Source organism: Branchiostoma lanceolatum, chromosome 2, assembly GCF_035083965.1.
Source record: "Branchiostoma lanceolatum isolate klBraLanc5 chromosome 2, klBraLanc5.hap2, whole genome shotgun sequence".
Lineage (NCBI taxonomy): Eukaryota > Metazoa > Chordata > Leptocardii > Amphioxiformes > Branchiostomatidae > Branchiostoma > Branchiostoma lanceolatum.
In genome coordinates, this window is record NC_089723.1 from 19,492,252 (window position 1) to 19,517,473 (window position 25,222).

The window sequence follows — 25,222 nt, forward strand, 5'->3', positions numbered from 1 at the left end:
CTGGTGCTGAAACACTGTTTCAGTACTGTTGTAGGCCTGTCCCTAGTGCTGAAACACTGTTTCAGACCTTTTGTAGGCCTGTCCCTGGTAGTGAAACACTGTTTCAGAACTGTTGTAGGCCTGTCCCTAGTGCTGAAACACTGTTTCAGACCTTTTATAGGCCTGTGCCTACTGTTGTAGGCCTGTCCCTGGTTCTGAAATAATGGTTCAGAACTGTTGTGGGCCTGTCCCTGGTGCTGAACCACTGTTACAGAACTGTTACAACACACAATAGCTATCAGACTTTCCCAGAAAGTTAACGTGATACCTGCTTGTTGCTGCAGGCTTGTGTCCTGATGAACAACATTCAGCAGCTCAGAGTACAGCTGGAGAAAGTCTTCGAGTCCATGGGAGGTGACAAGGTATGGAACAGACCAACACAACATGACAAGTTTGTGCCTTAGATTTTTAGAACACTTATAGTCACAAGTATTAACTACCTCAGTCTTCTTGGATTCATATTTGCCATATCCCTACCAATTGCCTGGTACTTAGCAAACCTAGATGGATTTTTATGTGTTGGGTACAAAAAGCATTGCTGTCTTTAATTTCTAGCTGGACCCAGAGGCAGGTGATATTCTGAAGGAACTCCAGGTGAAGCTTAACAATGTACTGGATGAGCTGAGCCAGGTCTTTGCCAACAGGTGAGGCAATTCTTGTAGATGCTTGTACTGTATAGGGCATTTTCAAAAGAATCTTACAAAGGCGCTGCACCCCCATGCAAGCAGATCCTTTGACAAGCATAAAAGTCTGATTGACCAGGGATGCTACTAGGTAATATGTGGCCAGAGTCCTCAGCTTTGACCTGGTGGTAATTTCCTCACTCAGGAAGCCTTGGAATGCCACATTTTAATTTGAAATTCCACGCCATGCAAGGGGGGACCCCCCTTCAATACCATTCCCAGCTTGATCGCTCCACTTCCTCCCAATGCTCCCCTCTTGCAATTTTTTCTTGGAAAAAGTGTATACATACAGTAGTTGAGTTTACTGGAAAAATCCAATTTTTTAATAATGTACAATGAACAATTTAGAGCCAGACTTCATGGACTTCATGGCCTGTCTTCTGTGTCTTCCCCCCAGTCTTGAGCCCCAGATCAAGGAGGCCGTCGTGAGTATGGGTAATCAGCTCAGCAAGATCAAAGGAGCAGGAAACGTTTCTCTCAACCAACCAAGCGCCAGAAACAACGTCGCCCAAGAAGCTGATGTCGTCATCAAACCTCTCATGGACCTGTTGGATAAAAAGTAAGTAGTTTGGGACCAATTTGATTTTCTCTGACTTTTTCTTTCAAAAATGGTTGATGTAGACTTATATTTTGTAAAAAGAAGTCCACCTCTAGACGTCTAGGAAAAAAAGTTTGCTGTATCTTTAAAAAGTGATTCTTGATACTGTTTCCAGATTCTCAATTTCTTAAGTCACTGTAGATGTCTGTGGTGATGTAAAACATTCTATCACATTGATGTAGCCTACGATAAAGAACATAAAGGCCTTAAGTCTAGTGTTAGTCTTATGTCATGTTTTCTGTGTCCTGTACAGTTTGACACTCTTTGCCAAGGTCTGTGAGAAGACAGTTCTGAAGAGAATCCTGAAAGAACTATGGAGGATCGTCATGAACACTATGGAGAAGACTGTCGTTCTTCCACCTCTCACAGACATTAGTGTAAGTATCCAGGTTGTCTTCATTTTTGACACACACTAACGGGAACAAAAGCTTATTGTACAAGTGCATGTATTCCTTAAAGCACCTTGCTGTACCATCTAAGTCTCATACTGTCATATGTGTGTATTTTGTCTCAGAACGGAGAAGCCAAGAAGCCAAGAAAGAAAATTTCTTGTATGTTTTCATACTGCTCTCTGGCCGGATATTGAATCTGCAATTTACAGGACTGGTGTATCTGCAATGTATGCTATAATTCAGGAGCAGTAACCAGGCTTTCAAGACAATGCCATGTACTGAAAATGAATTGATGCATGCTGAAAGTCTGTATCTTGCATTAGTAATTCATAGTACTGTTTAAAACAAAAACAAAGCAGGTACATTTATGCAACAACCAGGATGTACGGGTAACTGTTGTATGCTGATTTGCTTTTTACATATGCCTGATTATGCTACCACAATCATAATGAGCTACTCAGTCCTGTCCTAGTGACCACCTCTCTGTAAGGACCATTCAAGCATACGAATCAGGCTTTTAGCTAGCATTCATAGACGAGAGGTCCAAAAATGGGGGGGGGGGGGTGCTGTGATGCGGGGGTGTGTTCTAGTCTTATCATACTCTTAGCAGACCATTTAAAGCACTAAAAACTGCTTGTTCCTTCTCTGTCTCACAATGGGCTCTATGGATTAAAAATTTCCTGGCATGTCAATCAGTTTTCATGCTGTCCCAGTGTCTGGTAGGACTAAAAAAGCATCAGTGACAATGTAATACTGTATACAGTAACATGTGTCTGTAATTACCATGGAAACAGGGGGTCCTCTGTGTGTCCAGCTGAAAAAGAGGGTGTCCAATTTCATTGTTATTTTTAGTATCATGCGTCCAATTGATGCATGGACGCATGCTTAGCTAGAAGCCTGATACAAATCCTGTCTATACTAACCACCTGTCTACTGTGACCATTTTCTTTAAGCTCCTAGAGTGGTCACTATAGACAGGTTTAACTGTATTTTCAACAATGCCATCCCTAATGGGTGTGTCTTTGTTACATGCTTCTGTAGAAAATTGGGCAATACCTACACCAGGTTGAAGAGGTAATGTTTTGTATAAAATGGTTGTTGTATTGTCTTGTGTGTGTACATTATTTCAGTAGTGTGATGTGGTACTGGTGATATAAAAAAACAATCGTGAAGTAGAAAAATAAAACACTGACAGGAAAAAGTTTGGCAATGCATAGAAAACTGTAGTTTGTATATCCTCAGAACTATAAATGTTCATTTTTACCTCTGTCTGTAACAAGGTAGCTTACTGTTCTGTGAGTGAAGTGTTTTTTTTTACCACGTCAAAAATATATGGATGGTGGTAATGGTTCATTCTTTCCACTTTGGCAATGAAGTGGTTAATATTTTTTTTGTTTTGTTGACAAAACAGTCTACATACTGCTCTATATAGACAAGATATCAGCCGGTGTCATGTTATTTTTTTGCAGTTGAATGTTTTGTTGGAAAAATTATGCTTATCAAAAAAATTTGAGCTGTTTAAATTTAAAAAAGGCCTCCTATGACGATATATATAGACTGTATGATGCTTCCACGCAGAACAATATAGCAAAGCCACCAAACTCTGGGGATGTTGGAAACATCTTTATTTTTCTACCTGAAGCTACATGTTTGTGTTGTTGTGCAACATGTATGATCAACCCATTGTAATGAATAGCTAATGTATCTTGTGCATGCCTGTGTTGTACCTGGCAGTGTATCTTTGTTTATTTGTTTGTGGTGTATGAAGATGTGTCTTTGAAGATAATCCAGGATGTAAACATTACTTTCTCTCCTCTATGCCATGCTTGCGAGCAGGGTTCACAGTTACTTCTGTCTGCGGCCAAGGAACTTGCTCATTTCTCGCAGTTCAAGCAGGTAGAGACATGGTGTCTGCACGACATGTACACTGACTGCATGCATGCATTTCAGCTGTGTTAACTTGGTGTTGTGGGTTGTAAAGTACAGGTCTTCTGCATGATACATGTACTAAATGTAGGCCAAGATTCAACGATAGGATAGTCTAATACATCATTTCCTTTGTCATTTTCATACATGAATGCTCCCAACATGTCATCTCATCATCATTGATGAAACAAACCTCACAAAAAGCTCTGTAGGAGTACCTGTAACCATTAACAACCCTCTCATTTATTTCTCACTGTTTCTTTTTTTAATGCATTATGGTGGCAAGGTATTACACATTAAACATGTGTCAAAAGGTGTTGAGAGGTGCTAAACTTGAAGCTTCTGCTTTGAAACAGGTTAATCCTTTTATTTTAAACATAGTGTTATGTTATAATGAACTTAACAAGAAATTTCAAGCTTTTAGAAGATTGCTGACTTTTTTAAAATATTATTTTACTGCCAAGTTGATAAACAATGTAAAGTGACAGTAATGTGAATGTGATCTTAGTATTCTACGTGGTTTTCTGCAGAAAATCATTGGGAAGAAAGGAAAAAAGCTTCATCTTAAAACTTTAAGTCCAGAGCAGCTTGAATTTGCCAGGTTTTGCATATTGAGAGTGAGTACATGTATTACAATGCTGGTGTTACCACCGCTGGATGGGCACTAACAGCAACTATTCTCTCAAACAAGAGTCAAACTAAGGTTTCTATGTTTTAGGACTAATTGGTGATACCAATAAATGTACGGCAAGTGCCATACGTTAGTATAGGTCTATCTGTTTTGTGGCCTTTCATTAACATTTAACCTGAAAACATCTCTTCATGAATCATCACTGGCATGCTCCAGTGTGTTAACCATAGAAGAGGGCTTCTGGTAAACCTATATTGAAAACCAGGGCTGTCTCCAGCTTTGAATTTTTTAACGTCCCATGTCGTTGACTTTCGTTGTTCAATCTGTCATTTTAAGCTTTCAGACAAATATTTTTTATCAGCTTTATGCTGCGAAGTTCAGACGATTTTGAGAGAATGGGTGAAATTTTTGTTGGTCCCAACAAGCAAAGTTTCATCCCGGGACGGAGGGATAGTTACTGGAGGCAGCCCAGGTTGTGGGCCAATTTGATAAGAGTACATTTCAAGGGTTAAAGGGTTTCTCAGATGGAATAAAAATGTCTACGTATCAGTTTTCTGGTGCAGTTGATAACATTCTGGTGTCTTCAACAGGACATGAACCAGGAAGATGCCAAGAACCTTAGCCCCAGGCAGTGTGCTGTCCTGGACAGTGCTCTGGACACAATTAAGGTAAAGGCAAAACCATTCATTTATTTATGTCTTGAGTAATGATTAAAGGAGTCTGCCTTTTCAAGTTTTTTAACCGCAGAATATTTGAAAATATAAGGCTACATGATTGTGCGAATATTCTAGAAGAAGAGTCTAAGGGTGTCCAGCTTTGGGACAGTTTGCTTTCTTACTTCATGTATGTCTAAGGACATATTTTTCATACTTATCATAATTCAATGAAAGCACATGTGCAGAAGATATGGGAGATGGTATTTTTCAAGCTGTTGTATTGTCTGTTTGTTCTGCTCTATGTAAATCTCCTTGAAATGTATTTCCTAAAATGTACGTACATGTAGCTATCCTTGAAATGCATTATTCAAGCTGCTATATATATATTGTCCCTTTGTTTTGGTCTACCTAACTGTCCTTGAAATGTATTTCCAAAAATCTCTTGCCTTGTTTTCCAGCAATATTTTCATGCCGGAGGGAATGGCCTTAAGAAGACTTTCCTGGAGAAATCCCCAGACCTTCAGTCTCTGAAATATGCACTCTCCCTGTACACCCAGACCACGGACACTCTCATCAAGACGTTTGTGCAGACACAGACTCAGCAAGGTACAGCTGGTACATTCAGTTTATTACCTCCATGAAAAATGGAGGTATTGTTTTTGATGTCTGTGTGTTTGTCTCACAGGCGTTTCTGGACATTTGTGGTCAGCATAACTTAAGAACCTCTGGATTGATTGTGATGATATTTGGTACGTGAGTAGGTCTCGTAAAGACAAAGGTCAAGGTTGATTTTGGGCCCCTGGTATGTGACCTTGGTACTGCAGCAGAACTTCCATATCTTTATATCTTTTGTCCTAGACATGCTATGGTCTTGTTTTTCATTTATTTCATGGAGGTATGAGGAATTATCGTGGGGAATGCTACCAGCCAATTAGAAATGTCAAGTAAGACTAAGTAGCAACGTTACATTGTAGTACATACAAAATATGTCACTTAGAATGCTGCCAATATTTCCACAGACCAGCCAAGTGTAGACGATCCCCAGGGCGAAGTGTCGATCCAGGTGGACCTGTTCACCCACCCAGGAACAGGAGAACACAAAGTCACTGTCAAAGGTATAGGAGCTGTCCAAGATCATTACGCCATCTGTTACTGTATGTGAATAATGTTGCGCCTCAAATTTGGCTTTAGCAATGATATGCCATGTCTCACTGTCAACACTGTATGTGTGAAGTTGCTGGAAACAGTGCTGGTTTGACAACTACTGTCAGTAAAACACACTGTGAAAGATGAGAACTTAAGAACCAACACAGACTGGAACAGTGTTAGACAAAGCTTGTCTATGAGTTCACTCAGTCTCTGATAAAACTTGTAGAAAACACCTTCAGATTAAAGACCACAAAGAGCTTTTGATTGACAGAAGCTTGAAGCCCATGTTTATGTTCTTATTCATCTAAGTTGCTGATGCTACAGTTTGAAGTGCAGTGATCAGCTAATGTCTGTTAACATTTTTCCCCAGTTGTTGCGGCCAATGACCTGAAGTGGCAGACAACAGGCATGTTCAGACCCTTTGTGGAAGTGAACTTGATTGGCCCACACCTCAGTGACAAAAGGCGGAAACACTCCACTAAATCAAAGAGCAATAACTGGTCTCCAAAATATAACGAGACCTTTCATTTGTAAGTAGTCAACTCTCTTCTTGTTCTTGAGGGGAATTTAGGGGGGGGGGAACAATTTTTCGGCTTAAAGGGATGTATAAAAGAAAGAAATGTCTCTAGGAAAAGTTAGCTACAACAATATTTTTTTTACTCTACCACCATTGTTAACCTCTCTGCAGCCTAAGCCCGTAACCAAGAGAATTGGAAGCCAAATGGCTACTTCAGTGTGCTGAAGGTTAAATCGTCACAGGCATTTCCTCATAAGACGTTGAAACTGTTAATGAAGTTCACTAACATGTGCCATCATGTAATGCTGTAGATCATTGGTATGGTATTGTGATTGTGATTGTGATGAAATGTCTGAAGTTGGTTCTGTTTTTCCCACCTGTAGCATCCTTGGTAATGAGGATGAGCCCGATGCCTTTGAACTCCACATATGTGTGAAGGACTACTGCTTTGCCCGTGAGGATCGTCTGATTGGCGTCGCTGTCATGCAGTTGCGCGATATTGTTGAAGCCGGCAGCTGTGCGTGCTGGTGCGCCCTGGGAAGGAACGTGCACCTCGACGAAACAGGCTGGACAATATTACGCATCCTATCGCAGAGGTCCAACGACGAGGTGGCAAAGGAGTTTGTCAAGCTCAAATCCGAGACCAGATCAGATATGGAGCTGGGTTGAGCTTATGTGCCCAAAGTGGACATGTCCAACGTCAACATGCCTAAAGTGGACATGTCCAACGTCAATATGTCAGCCATCAATATGCCAAGTGTCAACGTCCCTGATGTTAACATGCCAAATGTGAGCGTACAGAGCATTGGTATGCCAAACGTCAGCATACCTAATGTCTCTGTACCAAACGTCACTAAAGCTAAAGCCCAGACATAAGTCCAACCCAGCTTCCATACCTCAAACATCCATTGCAGAAATCCCTATCTACCCTATCTTATTGGTTTCTTTGACAAAGGGCAAACAATAGAATTCCAAGTTGCTCCAATATTCTGAGCTTGACTTAAGCAAGACCAAAAATGGGCTTAAGTCCAGGTGTTTTTTGTTTTAACCTGACAGAAACACCTTACAAGTTCAACTTCCAATATGACAAGCTAACTCAGCCTTGTTGATTGGGTTATGCTTGTAACTGTAATTATAAGATACAATTATACTATTACCAAGTAAATTTCAATGTGCAATGTATGATATTATAAATCAGGATCAGATTGGAATACTACTAATTTATTAACCCTGACCTTTTTATTTAAATCAGGTATTCATTCCAGGTTCCAATCATTGTTATTTCTCCTGATAAAGTAGCTTACTGTACATTTGGTCTACCCTTACCAGAACAATGCTTTGTGCATGCAGTCAGATTTTATACATTATATTTATGATACTCATAACCCTCCTTCATTATTACATTTGCTCATACACATGTAAGAGAGGGATGGTGGACCTGACATTGCAGTATTAGAAGATCCATGCCTGTTCATGTAATGGAGACCTGAAGTCCAGGTATAGAGCTCAATTACATTATATTACATGGGGCTGCTAGGCACTGGTGTGACTCTGTATATCCATTGAACATTCCAGAATGTTTGATTGATATACTGGTACACGCGGAGCCATCTTGGTGGCATCTTAGGCTTCTGCAATGCAGGTCGACCTGACTTCTGACCTATTGGTGGTAACTAGTGTCAGGCAGTGGGCAGCGCTCTAAATCCTGTACATGTACAAAGTCGTCGTCGACACTACCGGGAACTTTGAGCTGACCAAAGCAGCATGGTATGTGAATACATATTGTGTTCAACAGTACTGTTTCTTACTGAATTTCTTCCTCAACAATCTATGCAGCTGAGTGGAAGTGGCAGTGTTAATTTTTTAATGATTGTTTCATGATTATCTACCATTTGAATGGGATATTCAGATGATGTATATGTGGAAAGAAATTCGTAGATGGTTATTTGCTTTGTTATGTCTTTGTTGGTAGTTTTTGAGGTCCAAGACCATGTGAGATTACTTTTGTACTAGACACAGTGGACTGATTGTTCTTACAAACTAGTAATCAATAGTTATCATCATGTAAAAATCGAGGGATTGTTTTACCGAAATCATCACAAGTGCAACTTTCTCATTGCCATGCTTTAATTGTTGCTACGTAGGCAGGGCCAGCACATGTTGGTCCTGCACCTGTACATGTGTAGACAAGGGTATGGACACAGAAGTATTTGTGGAAAAAAGGGCTTGTTGGTAGAGAAGAATTTGGATGTTCATGCCTTGTGAATTGATGATTTTGCTATTGACTGAAATAGTGAAGTCTAGTCTTCTCAATATTTTAGCTATTCCGTCCTACACATAGCTAGTTTATCAACATAGCCTGTCCTGAGTTTGTTAGAAATGAAATGATATCACCCAAGTCTGGACAGACATAACCCGTTCATTTTTATTGTGAAATTGTAACAGCCAGTCATTGTTTACAGGATGAACTGCCCTTCCTTTCAAGTGATTGAAGTGTGTCCATATTTGTTTTCCGTCTGTATCATTCAAAAGATGAAGTAGAGCAGTGTACATATCGCAGAATGTAGGGAGTCTAGATTTTGTAAATTGCTGCAGGAAGTCAAAAAGTTTCTCTTTTTTTCACTTTGAAGTGTTCTCCCATTGCAGTATTTAAGATTCTCCTCTTTATATGGTAACTAGAACCCATGTTTAGCCTTGGTTAATACATTTGGCATAAGATGACAACAGAAAACATATTAGTGAAGAGATGCAAGGTAGAGCTACCGTAGTGTATAGACCTACATATACTAGATGCCTGTAACTTAAGAACATGGAAAGCGAGAGATCGCCTATATCGTGTTTCCTGTTCTTGTGATAGAAAGGCACTGGTACGAGGAGGGGAGAGAACTGTGAAAGCTGGTCTTCATAGTTGTTAGCCTGACCACTGCCAAACTAGAATATTGTTACCACTGGGAAATATACCATGGAATGTCAGGGTTGTCAACGAAGGAGAAATCAAACGGACACGAAGGACAATTCTTTGAAACAAATACAGTATAATTAGATTTTCTATGCAGTGTGGCTGTTACTATGGCATGTCAACACTTCCTAACCATCATGGTTATAGGAACTGGCTTCTTCTGATATGGACACAAAGGCTGTATAGAATTGTAATTCAAGAAACTTTTATTACTAGTACTAGTAACTGTATGAATGTTTATACCATCAAGAAACAATGACTTGCTAAGACAAAATGTGATGCCACTACAGACTCCAGTAAAATGCATGGTGTAGATTTTAGCACTCATTTTAGCATGGCTTGTTGTCTTGCAACCAATGTCCCTGGTTTTGTATGCCACAGAAATACCCTATGTAGAAAAAAAGATTATCTGTATGTCAACTGAGGCTGAATGGAGTTATATCATGTTGTAGATGGTATAGTAGTATTCTATATGGCCCTAGCTACTTTGTGTATGTGTGTTGTGTATTTAGACAGTGATGAGATAGTATACATGTCAGTGTCTTGTGGATAGTGTGTGAACCATGTGTATATGTATGTTTTTGAATTCTATGAACAATGAAATTTTTGCTTTAATACTTCATTGATCCAAGATTTCCAGCAAAGGATTATGATTATGTAAATAGCTAGTTCATTTAATATTCAAATAATCGTCATATCTGAAAGAGATAAGAATTCTGTGCAATTTTATGATCCTTTGAGGGGAACCTACATGTGATGGTGGACCATATTGATATATGTTTCTTCTTTTATTACTATATTGTGAGTATCATTTTAAGTAAAATTACAGAAGAGGGTATCTACAATCCTTGTATTATTACCACAGTCTGAATATTGAAATGATTCAAAATAAAACAGATTTTAAACATCCGATATTCCAAATCCTGTCCTTTATTGCATACATTACCCACATAGATGTGGACAAATCATCTGATTCAGAGACTATAACAGTCAAAACAAGAGTTCGAAGATGTCACACGGTAGAGAGTTTTGATTAACATGTTACATGCGTACATTTTCACTTTCTATCACTCTTACGAAAATAAGTGAATGTGAATAGCATATGGAAAGTACAGAAAAACAGCCAGACCAAAAACAAAACTTTGTAAATTCTTCAACTGACCCCATGACCAGGACATGTCTGATTAACGACGTTCTACCACCTCTTACTAGTCCAACTTCCTGCCACTCCTTCAAGTCTGACCTTTGTGGTCATTTCCTGCCACCCTGTTCACTGTATTCGAACACACGCCAACAGACACGCTGAAAACAAGTACAAGACAATCCATCCAGGCATTCTCGAGTTATCGTGTTCACAGACGGACAGACAGAAACACACACGAACGCTAATAAAAACATAACCTCGGCGAAGGTAAAAAAAACACTTCTGTACAAGCAAAATGAGTCACTGTGATCGTCGATTTTTTTGGGAAATATGTAAAGTATGTGGAAGAACAAAGAAAACTAACACAAAAATTATTGATTTGAGTGGTCAAAAGGGATTGTAACGTTCAGCATTCAAATAGCGGATTTTCTGTATTGTACTACCGTATAAGGCCAATCGCGGGACGTTAAAAACGCGTTATTGACGTTTCATATCTGCCTGTAGTTTAAGTTAACGTTACGTTGGCATGGTCTTTTCTTTAGTGTTTTTTTCATAGCTTGTAGTCACGCGCTCTCCAATATGGACAAGCTTTTTCTATAGACTATACATTCCTACGTTTTGAGGAGTTTTTCGTAGAAAGGCCGATTGCTGTTAAAATGACTGCGCACATTACACTGGCCACACCCCACACTAATTTCGGGGAAGACTTCCTGAAAATGAAAGTGAATCGTATAAGAACGGACCGGAATAGCTTGGAAGTTTTAATAGACGACTCACAATGTATGTACGGACCCTAGAAGTTACACCCTTCGAAATCGTAAATTGGCTTCTTCCAAGCAGTGTTTGCACAATATAGCGGTGAGAAACCGCACCTTCCCGCCAGGTGTTCCAACAGCGGACATAGCAAACACAATGTCATAAGTAAACAAAACGTTACATATTGCAGGTACCATTAGAGCCGATATTTTGATTACTTCGCTCATTTAGAATTTTCATGGGAAAACTCGTTGAGTCACGGAGTAGTGAGAAAATTAGATTCCACAGATATTAGGCTTTCCCAAAGTCTTCCAACAGTATGTCAGAGCCTGGCGGTCCAGATATCATACTCCCCGACGACTATAACCTTAATTTCACGGAGCAAGGTAATTCTATTGCTTCCTAGTTATGACCGAATCACATATCTTTATCACACGGTTATGAACAAATACTTGTAGGAAAACGTCGCCGCTTGCGCGGCTTAGAGTAGTAGGAAATCAAATCAATTGTTGTTAATTGTAGTGTGAATTTTTGTGGCGGATTTCCCACAAGGAGGGCACTTTCTCACAGTTTGTTAACTTGTGGCCGGGCGGGGTAGAGTGGACTAACATATGGTAAGTCCTACAGGAATTGTTGGCACAGTCTGGATGGTTCCCTCCAGAAATCCGAGGGGAATTGTGTAACGTCGGGACTTTAGTGGGTTCAGGCCGACACAAAGTCAGGTTTGCATAGCATATTTCTCAGTCTTTTCATTGTATTTATGAACCTTTAAATGCGCTTGCGTGAGCCATTTGCGAAGGGTTCGGAGAACGCACAAAGCCCATAGGAGTTTGCAGCACAAGGAGGTGAAAATAGGAAGATATTGCCAAATTATGGTCTTGAAACCATTCACTCTCTTTTACCTTTTAAGTTTATGAAGTCTTCGCACACAGACATTATTTGTGTATCCATGGTGGTGCATTCTTTTATTAGTGATCATTATTAGTGATCATCATTTTGCAATTTCATAAACTTCTAGTTTCAGTTACGTGTATCTTGACCAAATTAAGAATCTTCAAGGACTTATGACAGTCGACATACTATATGTTTCTTCTCCTTGCTCTTCTGAAGCTCTCCTCTTTGGCAAGACAGTTTTCAGATGTCCTTCTTTCTTTTTTGAAATCGATATTGTTGCCGTATCCTTTAGATTTTCTTCTTCCCCAAGCCAAAGCTGAGGGTCTTCAGTGCACAGTATAGCCGAGTGCTTCACTCACTTACCGACAGATAGTTCAACATCCAAAACATCTTTAACATTTCTAAGGTCACCAAACGTCTCTCATCTTAACGTCACATGCCGCAGATCTTCTGCTGTTAGAAAAAGGAGCACAAGAGCATGTTGCCATGGCGACGGCCGCAGCAGCCATGGCGTCGTCCATCCACCAGCCGCTGAGCCGTGTGCCTGTCGGCCCCCCTCCCCTCCTGTCCATCGGCCATGCCCTGATGAACAAGCCCACTCCTCCTTACCCGGTCATGGATCTGTCGGTAAGGTCAGTACAAATCTTAAGTTTTCTTCAATAAAAAAAGAACGTAAGAATGCGTTGTTGAGTTGTGTAAAGGCGTTTTATTTTATAACAACTGTGGTCAAGAAAATGTCTAATCTTAAAAAAGGACCAAACGGTGCTAACTGCTGCTTACAGTTCAATGATCTCAACAATCGAAGAGATGTATGACATTCCAAAAGCAGTCGCTAGATGACACCATTTTACGGGCAAGTACGGGCATTTTACCGCAGATCCAGCTTCTCTTCCATCTCATATCGCTAGGGAGTAACTGTCACTGAGTTACAGTAATACCCCCAAGTCTGTATCCGTGCATCGTGGTGACTAAAACATTTGGTACTTCTAGCTTCTAGTAGTCTTGTGGAATAGATAGCCGATATATAGACATTTCGTGACTTGTAACTCAGGCCTTTCTGCGGTAACGATACATCAAGTGAAGGAAATTCAGCACCTTGGAGATGAAGCGGAGGCATTGAACAGCTGTAAGCGGCCATGGATAAAGGTCTGGCGCGATGCATTTTCATTGGGATGGGAAAAAACATAAAGCCAGTTAACCACTCGATGGTGATAATGTAACACGCTGAGAGGCCAGGATGTTAATAACCTGTGGAAGGTTGTAGACTGCACAATGCTGCCATCTAGCGACTGTTTTCGGTAACGTCAACCATGGTAGCTTATGGCAGACGGCATCAGGTAAAGACTATGACGGCAAGTATACCGCATGTGGACAATAACTACGTTTAGACACTGTGTCATCTCCGCTATAGTTCTGCTAGCTCTTGTACATGTGTTGTTGCAAAGTTCGTGGTAGAAGCTGAACTGCCATGGTTGAAAATCAGTTTGACCATCCTTGAAATTCAGGGCGCCGGGCATAAAGGGGCCCTGGTTTAAAATGGTGCTGGAACACATGTTTGGTGAGTACTAAACATAAAACATTTAAATGTAAAACTCTGACATGTACTTTGGTGATGTGTTGAAAAGGATGCCATGTTGCAAGGAGCACATACCTTTGCATTTTTGTGTTTCCTTTGGTATGTAATTTGGTAACTTCGTAATTCATAATACTGGGTCAATGGGTAACTTGACACAAGGGGATTTGTCTCCAACAAGTAATTGGTTGACTGTGGAGACATAATTGAATTCCCGGTCCCTGGATCCATAGTGCTGGTGCCGAACCATGTTTGGTCTACACCATTCCAGAAAACGGTCCACGTGATTGTCACGTGATGGTACCATGGTCTATCAGAGCATACCTCCAATCAAATCTCTGTAGATCTTTCAGAGATACTTGAAGATATTAGTTTGAGGTAATGTTAACGATACAGGGCTAAGTAATGAAACAAAGTGAAGTGCAAAAGAAGGATAGTTATCAATACTTCTCTTCTGTTAGAAGTTATTGTGAAAAAGGTTTTGATTTGGACTTGTACTGAGGCTGGAAGGAAGGAAGGAAGGATAATATATACAAAATTTTGCAAGAATATCGACTTACATAAAAAAAGGTGGGGTTTTGAAGATTACTTGGCTTACATTGCTTATATATAGCTATACAAACCTCTAACTGGTTTGCGACAGAAATTGAATTTTATCCCTCAATCCATCCATCAATTGAGTTCAAAGCACACCCTATAAGGACTTAATGGTTAGTTGTTCTGAAAACTTTTAAAGGGAGCAGTCAGATAGAATCTTAAGAAATTAGGACAGTTTTCTTAAATGGACAATTTCATAGCTTTAAGATGATATAAATATATGTAAACGACCTTTAGATTTGTTTAATGATTCACACAAGTTGTCAAAAGTTTTCAAAGAGTAAGCAACACATTTTCAATATACAGTCTGTATATTATACAAAGGTTGTATGATAAATCAGATTTAAAATGTTAGGTGGAAACAGTTGCAAGCAGGTGATCCATGATGGCAATATGCATGCTATGTTGGGCTTGAGACAGCCATATGTTCTGCATATGTTATGGTTTAAGGGTTAGGGTGTGTCAGAGCATAGGGGTGCACAATATTCATGGAGCAAAAAGCACAGCAACAAATCCTTACATTTCAGCCTTTCTGTGCTCTCAGCAGCTCACTTTGTAGACTTTTGGTACCATGTACAAAATAACAACTGTTACAAAACCTCTGTTTGCTTGCAAACAGTTTGAATGAGATGAATACCATTTGGTAGTGTTACTGTAAACAAAAGTACTGTTTTTGTTTCATGAAGATTTTGACTGAGATATTAGAATGTAAAATTCTTTGTATACAGTAGTTGTTGACCTAATTTTTTGTTGTTCATTGATCATTATAATATCAACAGAGTAGTAACTTGGTCTAAAACTACAGGCTTCTTATTTTTGGTGGCATTTGCAGTTTTTCCTCTCTTGCACCTGTTTTGGGGTGCCCAAATCATGTGATCCACAGAAATAGCTTGTTGTGGCCTCACTATTTACTCTGATGTGTCCACTTAGTCCCTGTGTTGGGTTACATGTACCTGGCTTCTGTGGATCACTCAATGCTAAGTGTTCTACAAAACAGAATGTTTGGAACCTTGATCTCCAAAACCTTGAAACTGTTATTGGTTTCCTTTACTGCTTTTAAGGCCTAGTGTGCATTATAGGCAGATTGAGAGGCCGTATTGTCAGGTTTGTTTAATCTGCCGCCACACGATTCTGTGTTGTTGGGACTAATCCTCCTCCTCCCTGATGCAATCTCCACCCTTCCGCAGTAACAACAACCAGCTATGGAAACCACCAAACCGCTCGCAAATATTGTGACTCCCTGGATTTCCTCTGCATTCACCTGTTGGAAGTCCAAGGCTGGTTGCTTGTTAACACGAACCATTAGCGAAAATTGGCAGACAATCAAATGTATCATGATTGTGCCTGGGAAAAAAGGGCCCCTGTTTTCCCACGGACTCAGGTGTAACACAGTTTAGACTGTTGTCGACCACATATAATCTGGTTAGTTAACAACAAAAGATCTGGTAGATTTGATTAGGGCCATCTCATCCTCATCTGTTACAACTAAGATGGCTGCTTATTGTAACCTTATCCTTTGTTTTCAAACGGCACCTCTCCCAATCTATTGTCGGACCTATACTAAAGTTATAACATGTCTAAATTGAAGGCTAACTTCATTAAAGCTACTTAGACCAAAAATTAGATATCCCTTCCATTGAGGTTCTATTTTTCTTTTAGTTTTAAGGGATCCAAAAGAAGTTAGTTTGTCGGTAAGAAATAACAAGTGGCGCAAAGTGCTTGTTGTATTGCTGTTCTTTGCTGCACTTTTGCGAAGGATTAGCCCACGTACTTACCTGCCCACACATTTTAGACACAATTTATCTTGTTACCAATTTTCAAGCAGTCATGTTGAGTAGCCTGCTATGGAAGCATGTTTCAAAACAGCCAGGCAATTAGTGGGGAGGACACCAGCAACATACTGGCCGGCGACATGTGTGCCTTACCCAGCTTTGAGGACCTGGCGATGTCGTGGCGGATCGGACAGAGCATGTACTCGGACCATCAGCACGAGGCGCCGCCGTCCTACTCCCCGCCAGCTCCCTACATGCCTCAGCTTGTCAACACACAGGACGGACAGGTGCCACCGTCGGACGACGTCCTACAGGACCTGGTCATCAGGGGGATCCCTCCCCACCAGCCCGTGCCTGGGATGAGGATGCCTCCTCCAGACTACCTGCCTCCGTACCTGATGGACACCTTGACTCAGCTTCAGACCTTCCCCATGCCTGAGTACATGCCTCCTGCACCCTTGTCTCCAGCCACCATGCAGTCTGTTTCATCCCAGAACTATAACCTGCATGCCCCCCTGTCTATACCCCCGTTACCGGCCCAGCCTCACAACACTCCCGCCCAGCGTACTGGCCCGTAAGTACTCTATGGTGTATGGGAATTCTCCCTGCTTTTTTGACACGTTAAGATATGGGCCTTGATAGGGATGCTTTAATTAGAAACCCCATATGGGAAGATATGGTAGAAAATTCTTGAGCGAAAGTGCAAAAGTTAGATGATGTTTCAAGAGTAGAGTAGAGAAATTTGATTTCAGGGCAGGATTTAAGTTGTCAGTCAGGTATGCACTTGCCTCAGAACAGCAGTTACTGATAGTGATACAGTGGAGGAATTATGATTAGAAATGTGTTGGTTCTTAAATGGAACATATTCAACAAAGGTTTGAAAGATTCTCAAATGTCCATTGGCAAGTACTTACTGGTAAGTTTTTACAGAGAAGGGCGATGGTCTGATGACTTGCTTGTGACTACTTTATAGACACAAGAATCTACATTGTGTGTATACACAGTCACAGCAAATACTGTTACCGTAGATGGTGAATGGTGTGTTTGAATAAACTTTGATATGAAACAAGTCATCTATTTTTATAAATAAGTATCCTCATGCTGATATTTTTCATGATGATATGCTTGCCAAATTTAAGAGCTTTGCCTACAATTTACCACTATCCAGGATGCCGTTACATTATCCAATTCCTGTGCACACCTGCACGGGTAACTTGATTTACCCAGATATAAACAACCAACGTTTTAGACAAATGTTTTGTTCTGAAGTTGATCGTATATTGAGGTTCTGTAAGGTATAATGTTCTTGTGTCATGTCTGCTCACAACTGTACATTCTGACACAGTAAGAGCTCACCAGATTTTGTTAACCTTTAGACTGCTAAGGTAGCCATTCGGCACCAGATTTGCATTTGGTTATTGGGTTAGCCAGCAGGGAGAAGGTTAATGTACATGTACAATGTACATGTACATTAACCTTCTCCCTGCTACCTGGGTTTTATGTCAGGTAATTGGGTAACTGGTGGTCCTTGTAATAATATATGTAGCAACAGTCGCATTTCAAACTTATTTTGTTGTGTTGTTGTTGATTGGTTATTGATTGGAATCGCCTTGATTCAAGATGGCACAGATGCATTTATTATGACACAGATTTTGCATCAAGGCTGCCTAAAAGAAACAAGTAGAACTTGAGTTGAGCTAAAACAATCTGATTTTCTTTCACAGGCAAAATGACAGGAGATTGACAAAGTGAGTACCCGTCTACCATTTTTGGGTTGGATTGATTTGTTCATGAAATTGAGTGTAAAATGTATTGATATTAACGTTAGGTAGGGTTGTTGAAAAAAGATTCTTTCAGATACCTGCAGCTTACTAATAACGTAACATGACCAGTTAACGTCCGATTTATTAAAAACGTTATTTATTCTAAAACCGCGTGGACAGAGGCAAATGTTTAACACATGGGTAGAAATATCAGCTCTTCTAACAAGAAAATGCATGGTCTGTAAGTTTTTCTCCGCCTGTTTAACGCCGTGCGAGCATGTATTTATACTGGGGTATATGGTGTAGAATTGTGCTAGGCTTACCCTTTATTGTCCACCTCCGTATTTTCCCTTCTAGCGCTATGCTTGAAGAACATAGACCGGAAAAAAATGCACAGTAACTGTCGAAAGTAGTCTACAGACAAATGAAAGTAAAGTCACTATGTTTGTCCTTCCGCTTGCCCGACGCGATGGAACAAAACAATTTTTGTATTGTGAATTTCCCCGAAATCAGCAGCACATGGCGTTCACGTGATAAATGCATGGCCATGATGTTATGCCGTACAAAAATGTATCATCAGTTCTGAGCGGGGGTCGCTAGGTTGTGTCAAACCTTCCTAAAACTGGCAAGAGTTTCAAACCTCGAATCACCATGGATAGTCTGCATATCAAAGAAAGGTTTAACGTCAGCTACGTTTAAAAGATACTAGGTATCGTGTAAGTTGGAAAAACCTGATGGAATACGCAATGTCGAATTACATATGAAATGCGTCATGCATGACGCTTCCGTGCAACTTGTTGTTACTGGTTCAGGAGTTTATTCTGTTATGTCGCTGGACTTAAACCCTTTTAAATGTTTTGTATAAAAGAGAGAGATGGCTGAGGATCATACTTATGAGGTTCTTTGTTTCTCATGAGAACAGGCTTTGGCATAATACACTGCGACATGTGCACATGACCCAATCTGGACGTTAACTGCTCACGCACGTAATTAGGTCATGTTACGTTAGCAGTACTTCACTGGAAAAGTGTATTTGATCATTTTTCTTTGAAATTACAGTATTCAGTGCGGTGCAATTTTACTATCTGTTTCTGAACATAAAAGTTCCCCCATTTCCCGCTTGCATTGGCTGAATGTATGAGATGTATTTTCTTAAATGAAGTTAGGGAGAAAGGTCAGCAGGGTTTAACCTAGTTATGTTATTGGGCAGTAAGTGTAAAACATCAGTGTAAAACAGTGTGATTGATAGGATATTGGAGATTTCTTTTTCACAACCAGTAAAATCTCACCTAAACATGTACTTAGTACGTTTTAATGTCTCTCAGACACCTTCCTCAGAGCTTCTGCTAGAAATCGAAATAAATTATAAGCAGGTGAAATTCTACTGGTGGTGAAAAAGAAATCTCAAATATCCTAGACGTTCTACCAACCTGATGAAATTATTTCTGAAGTATGATTGATGCTACGTGTGTCCGTGCAGGGAGGCCATGCGACAGTACCTGAGGGACAGGCCTGACACAACTGTGGTCATCATGACAGCCAAGGTCGCACAGAAGTCATATGGCAATGAGAAAAGGTACCCTTGCACAGTTCTAGATTGGGGAAACACCTGGGAGGGGTAATTTTTGGGGTAAGATGGCTGAGGTAACTGTTCATGTGTATTGCAACTCACAGTTGAAAACTCAGCTAGGGGACTTTCTTCAATAAAGGAGGTTAAAGATCTCTGATACATTGAACCTGACCTTAGTGTATACACCTGTTCTCTTGTGACCATTGGATTATAAGATATTAAGCATTTCAGTAACATACGTTTGAATTTAAACCATTTCCATATAAGATGTGATAATGTTATGTATTATTCCATGGACTTTCTTGCTCAGAAGTTTTAAGTGCAGACTTACAATTTCATTTGGATCTTTTATTCATGATTGTTGATCCTCAACTCCAACGTTCCCTGCCTGCAGGTTTTTCTGCCCCCCTCCCCTGCTGTACCTGATGGGAGACGGATGGAAGCACCGCCTGCAGCCGGTGGTCATGGCCGGGGAGGCGGAGAACGAGGCCCAGCCCTACGCCTTCATCGGCATCGGCAGCGCTGAACAGGAGATGCAGCAGATGAACCTCGAGGGCAAGGTGGGTCCTGCTCATTTGGTTTAGGTAGAGGTGAGAGCCCTATGTTCCAACATCCCTATGTTCCAAAAGCCCAATGTTCTGACAGCCCTAGGGTTAGGGTTAGAGTTAGGGATAGGGGTTTTGGAACATAGGGGTGTGTTGGAACATAGGCACATACGCTTGTCGGAACATTATGAGGGCTGTCAAAACATAAGGCTGTCAGAACAAAGTCGGAACATAGGGCTACATACAAGGTGAGATGGTGAAGAAATTTTGACCACATCATACTACAAAATTCTTCAAGCTGCCTCAGTCTTCATGAGTCAGAGGATAAATTTAAAGAAAATGAGCTTAGATGCATTGGAAATGACTGTGTTTCTTAAGAATACGTTGCTCCCATTGTCATGGTAACAGTTATAGACCTGCGTCCTGTTGAAATAATGGCCTCTTTTGAGACAAAATAACGGGTGACACGATGCCATAGCTTGTTTTTTGTAAAAGAGATGTCAACTAGATGTCAAGAGATGTTCATATTTTCTCAACCTTTAGAACTGGGCAGTAGCAAAAACTCTCTTCATCTCGGACACGGACAAACGGAAGGCCTTTGAGCTGAAAGTGAAGCTGTTCTATGGAACAGGCGATGATGTGGGGATGTTCTGCAGCAAGAAGATCAAGGTCATCTCTAAACCCTCCAAGAAGAAACAGTCTCTGAAGAATGCTGAATGTGAGAATTTTAAGTATACTTTCTGGTTTGAGCTTTCTAGTATATGCCATATTGCTTGATATGCTTTTTGGCATTCAATTTTGATCTTCATAGTCTATTAGACATCCATACACCTTTGACTCTGATTTATCAGAATTCTGCTCGTAAGCCCTTTTCTCAAGGTAACGTGACTGTTTTGCAAAAAAAGGTTTAAAATCTGTGTGTATAGAACTTGTTATTTTTTTTTTAATTTTTTTTTTTGGTATTGTATACCCGGTAAAACCACCTCATGGAGTAACATATCAGGTTTGTAATTAAGGGGTACAAACTGCATATCCGGACAGATTTATTTGATTCACTCACATAGGGGATAAGTGTGAATGGGTTCTTTTACGTGCTCCAGGCGTGGCTCTGAAACACAAGCCCTCTATTTAACATCCCATCCGTGGGACATTAGACATTATCTTAGGTCTGTGAAAATTATGTTTGCTACATCAACTGTAAAAGTACTTGAAAAGCACTTATCGACAACTGTTTTTTTCTTCCCTGCCCCCAGTGTGTATCCCATCAGGCTCTAGAGTGGCCCTGTTCAACCGGCTACGCTCACAAACCGTCAGCACACGCTACCTCCACGTGGAGTCCGGTAACTTCCACGCCAGCTCGCAGGAGTGGGGAGCCTTCACCATACACCTACGTAGGTTACACAACTCACATGTTAAGGGTAATTTGTAGGCCACAGTATTAAATCCATTTTCTTGAAAAAAAAAGTCTCGTAAAAACAAGAGGACAAGTAGAAAATAGGGGGCTGGGAGGAAAACTTGCACGTCAGCACATTTACTTCCTGAAACTTAATGTACAAACTGGGGTACATACTTTCCTCCTAGACACTCACAGTGTTCATGCTGATCTTCAAATTCAACACAATGTTTTTAAATCTGAGAAGAAAGAAATCAAAATTTGTGTGGCCTTATGTGGACTTACCCCAACCATTTTAAAAAACATGCTAGGGCATGCATGCTTCTTTATTAATAAGTAGAGTGGTTACAGTATTTGTCCTTAGATCAACATGTTATGAAATGCAACAAAAACATAGGAATTGTGAATCTAATTTTACCCATCAACATCTGTGGGTTACAATAAGCTTTCACCTACATACATATTGTACAAGATACAGATCCTGCCATTGTAAGCACAAGAAGGAAATTTGATCCAAGTCATTTACATTAAATTTGATACTTACGACTGAGTTACGTAACAGATTTCTGATCTCTTTATGGGTTCTGTGACTTGATTCAGATGATTGTTTCTTTCATGTTGTGTTCAGTGGAGGAGCCCCAGTCGGAGAGTGAGCACTTTAAAGTACGAGATGGCTACATCCACTATGGCTCCTGTGTCAAGTTGGTGTGCTGTGTCACAGGCATGGCGCTACCAAGGCTGGTATGTCACTGTCTCTTGTGCCATTGTCAAACAAGCAACAATTGTTACAAAAAATTCAGATTTAAACATAATTTTCAACTTTAATATATTTACCAAAAATGTATGCGAAAGTTTTCTGATCATTAAATTTGAAACAAACCAAGTTGTATTGATTTTATTTGATTAAACATTATCAAGTTCTTTTTGTGCATTTAAAGTTCTTAAAGTTTCAACAAGTCAAGCTGGTGTGGCCTCCTAGCTGATATAAACAAAAGGGTATGTCACCCGTAAAGGGCGGTATAACTCCGTCGTCGCGAAAGCACATCGACTAATGATGATGATGAGTAACTATTCAATTTCCATCTGGTGATTTTGAATTGTTGAGAAACAGATGAACTAGTATGTACCGTTGATAGTATTTTACAATGTCCTGGTCAGGACCAGTGGAAAATTAGCTTTGCAGTGATCAGATCCATGTAAAAGAGTTTACATTTTTCCAGGTGATCCGTAAGGTAGACAAACAGATGTCCCAGCTGACAGCTGATGACCCAGTGTCCCAGCTGCACAAGTGCTGCTTCCACCTGAAGGACTCTGACAGGATGTACCTGTGTGTGTCTCAGGAGAGGATCATACAGTTTCAGGTGACTAAGCAGGATTCATGAATTTTGATTCACCCAGGCATGGGATTGATCCTGATTTGATCTGCTGATTTGCTAACCAGGATCAATCTGTGCCTCGGTGACTCCCGATTCATATGAACACCAAAAGCTAAAAATGTAGATGTATACAGTACTAGATAAACTAGTGAAATTGTCATCACCCACCAAGAAGGGTAAGTAATATAAAGTTTGATCAGGTTTACTGTTTGATGTACTGGGAAATCCTCCCAGCTCTGCCATGGCCAAATATGCAGTCCTTAGTGCTCATCAAGTCAGGTGAGGGGGGGGGGAGGGAGGAAGAGGATGGGTAAATCATGTGTCTTCTGAACTTAAGGCTATAAAACGAAAATAATTTCAACTAAAGCAATGTACATTGTTGCATTTCAGGCCACGGAATGTCCTAAGGACTCCACCAAGGAGATCCTGAATGATGGTGCGGCCTGGACGATCATCAGTACTGACCAGGCAGAGTACAGCTTCTATGAAGGGATGGGACCAGTCAAGGGGCCGGTCACGCCGGTGCCAATAGTGGATAGTTTACAGGTGAGGAACCTGAAGTTTTCTGTCATAATGGGATGAAATCTTTAAGATGATCAAGTCTCTGCATTCAACCTTAGATTGAGAAGTCAAACAAAAAACAGCCATTTTTCAGTCTTCCTTTGATTTTTGCTGCAGCTGTTTAGTAACAGTTGTTTTTTCAATATTTACTTTTCCCTCGTTTACACCAAGTTGAATGGAGGAGGGGATGTTGCCATGCTGGAACTGAACGGAGAAAACTTCACCTACAACCTGAAGGTGTGGTTTGGAGATGTGGAGGCAGAGACCATGTTTAGGTGAGTGTCAAAAGAAACTCCAAAAGATGACTACCATAGACACACTGTACAATCAAAAATCCAAACAGCCTTTAAAAAATTCTGCTTTCTATCCTTTCATTGTACCTTTTTATCCTCATTATATACCTTTAAGGAAAAACAGTGTGAAGCTGGAAAATACCATGGCCAGCTTTCATCAGAGCCTGAACTAAAACAAGCTTGGGTTACATGCTGACTGTATCCATATAAAAAGTTCAATACTGTAGAAGCATGATTCTAAGTTCCAGTCAGCAAAAACTGAAGTCATCCTTCACACTGCAGGTGTGCGGAGAGCATGCTGTGTGTGGTTCCTGACATCTCCGCCTTCCGTGGAGGCTGGCGCTGGTTCCGACAGCCCACACAGGTGCCCCTGACTCTGGTCAGGCACGACGGGGTCATCTTTGCAACAGGTAAGTTTGATAGGGGCAGTTTCTGGGGTTTCTCTGAGGTCATTGTTTTTCCATGTTATAGAACATGTCTGGATAAAGATTAACATTGGCTCAGCTATGCTCTAATAGGTCAGATCGAAGAGGTGAACCTCCTTGGTTAGAGATGCATGTTTGATGTCTATTTCACCTTTAGAGATAAGGACAATGGATAAAATCCTAGTAAAAAGTTTCTGAGCTCATACTTTTACAATGCAATATGAAATGTGCTCAACCTTCTGTGCTGCCTAACTCTGTAACTAATACTAATAGAGCATTGGTAGCAATAAGGCTACTTCAGTGTGCTAAAGGTTAATTAGAAGAAATGCTGATTTGAATAACAGTTACTGATTGTCTTATCTGTTATTCACAGGTTTAACGTTCACCTACACCCCAGAGCTGGGACCCCACCCCCCTACAATGGAAGAAGCCATCATGTCTAATCCAATCAGACCCATCCCTGAAGACACACCCACCACATTTCCAACCAATCACTATCCAGACCTGGAGCAGCTGTGATGCTGTTTCAGGAAGATTGTTGTGAGACATCATGAAATGACGACTTATTGTCTTATGATAGAGCTTTTGACTTTCATGTATTACGTGAATAAATAATAAACAAAGTTTAACACACTTTCAAGTTGGATATGTACATCTGTGGACTAATGTTGAATTTCAGAAGCATAGTTTGATATGACACTATACTGTGTGAAAATATCAAGAAAAAGAGTTCCTAGATAATTTCCTAGTAACTCCCTTGCCGTTTCAACAGGAATATACTGATGCACTTATAGTTTGTTTTCGAATGAATAAAATCTTTTCTTGTCTTCTTGTCACTTGACGATGACCATGACAGTAATTAAATGAATGTCTTATTTCACCTGCACACATAATTTGTAAACATTCGAATTCTAGTATAATAATGATTATATTTATGTTTTGTGTGAACATATTCCTATCCCTAGCTATAATATGTATAATACATACAATTATGTTATATATAATTATAT

General features: G+C 40.3%; 2 protein-coding genes across 10 annotated transcripts in view; both read left to right on the plus strand.

The window, feature by feature from the left end:
• The window catches only part of LOC136427780 (protein unc-13 homolog B-like), a 35,013-nt gene extending 24,551 nt beyond the window's left edge, over nt 1–10,462 (plus strand). For 3 of the 8 annotated variants that reach the window (XM_066416934.1, XM_066416938.1, XM_066416935.1), the window contains 11 exons: nt 324–401; nt 595–683; nt 1,120–1,281; nt 1,574–1,697; nt 2,754–2,786; nt 3,549–3,608; nt 4,860–4,937; nt 5,384–5,531; nt 5,945–6,040; nt 6,445–6,604; nt 6,975–10,462. In XM_066416934.1, coding sequence (XP_066273031.1) covers nt 324–401; nt 595–683; nt 1,120–1,281; nt 1,574–1,697; nt 2,754–2,786; nt 3,549–3,608; nt 4,860–4,937; nt 5,384–5,531; nt 5,945–6,040; nt 6,445–6,604; nt 6,975–7,260 — 1,314 coding nt within the window. In that variant the 3' untranslated portion in view covers nt 7,261–10,462. The other 5 variants (XM_066416936.1, XM_066416941.1, XM_066416937.1 and 2 more) reach the window with 4 other exon arrangements.
• Nucleotides 10,463–11,553: 1,091 nt separating this feature from the next.
• LOC136427781 (recombining binding protein suppressor of hairless-like) lies at nt 11,554–25,053 on the plus strand. 2 transcript variants are annotated; one of them, XM_066416943.1, is made up of 13 exons: nt 11,554–11,836; nt 12,790–12,976; nt 18,011–18,034; nt 19,530–19,625; nt 20,014–20,179; nt 20,708–20,882; nt 21,418–21,555; nt 22,186–22,298; nt 22,778–22,918; nt 23,324–23,479; nt 23,666–23,769; nt 24,070–24,197; nt 24,586–25,053. In XM_066416943.1, the coding sequence occupies exons 1-13, from the start codon at nt 11,770–11,772 to the stop codon at nt 24,729–24,731; spliced, it is 1,641 nt and encodes a 546-aa protein (XP_066273040.1). In that variant the 5' UTR covers nt 11,554–11,769; the 3' UTR covers nt 24,732–25,053. The 2 variants fall into 2 exon arrangements, with proteins under 2 accessions (XP_066273040.1, XP_066273039.1); XM_066416942.1 differs by lacking the exons at nt 11,554–11,836; nt 12,790–12,976 and adding an exon at nt 15,469–16,860.
• Nucleotides 25,054–25,222: the final 169 nt, after the last annotated feature.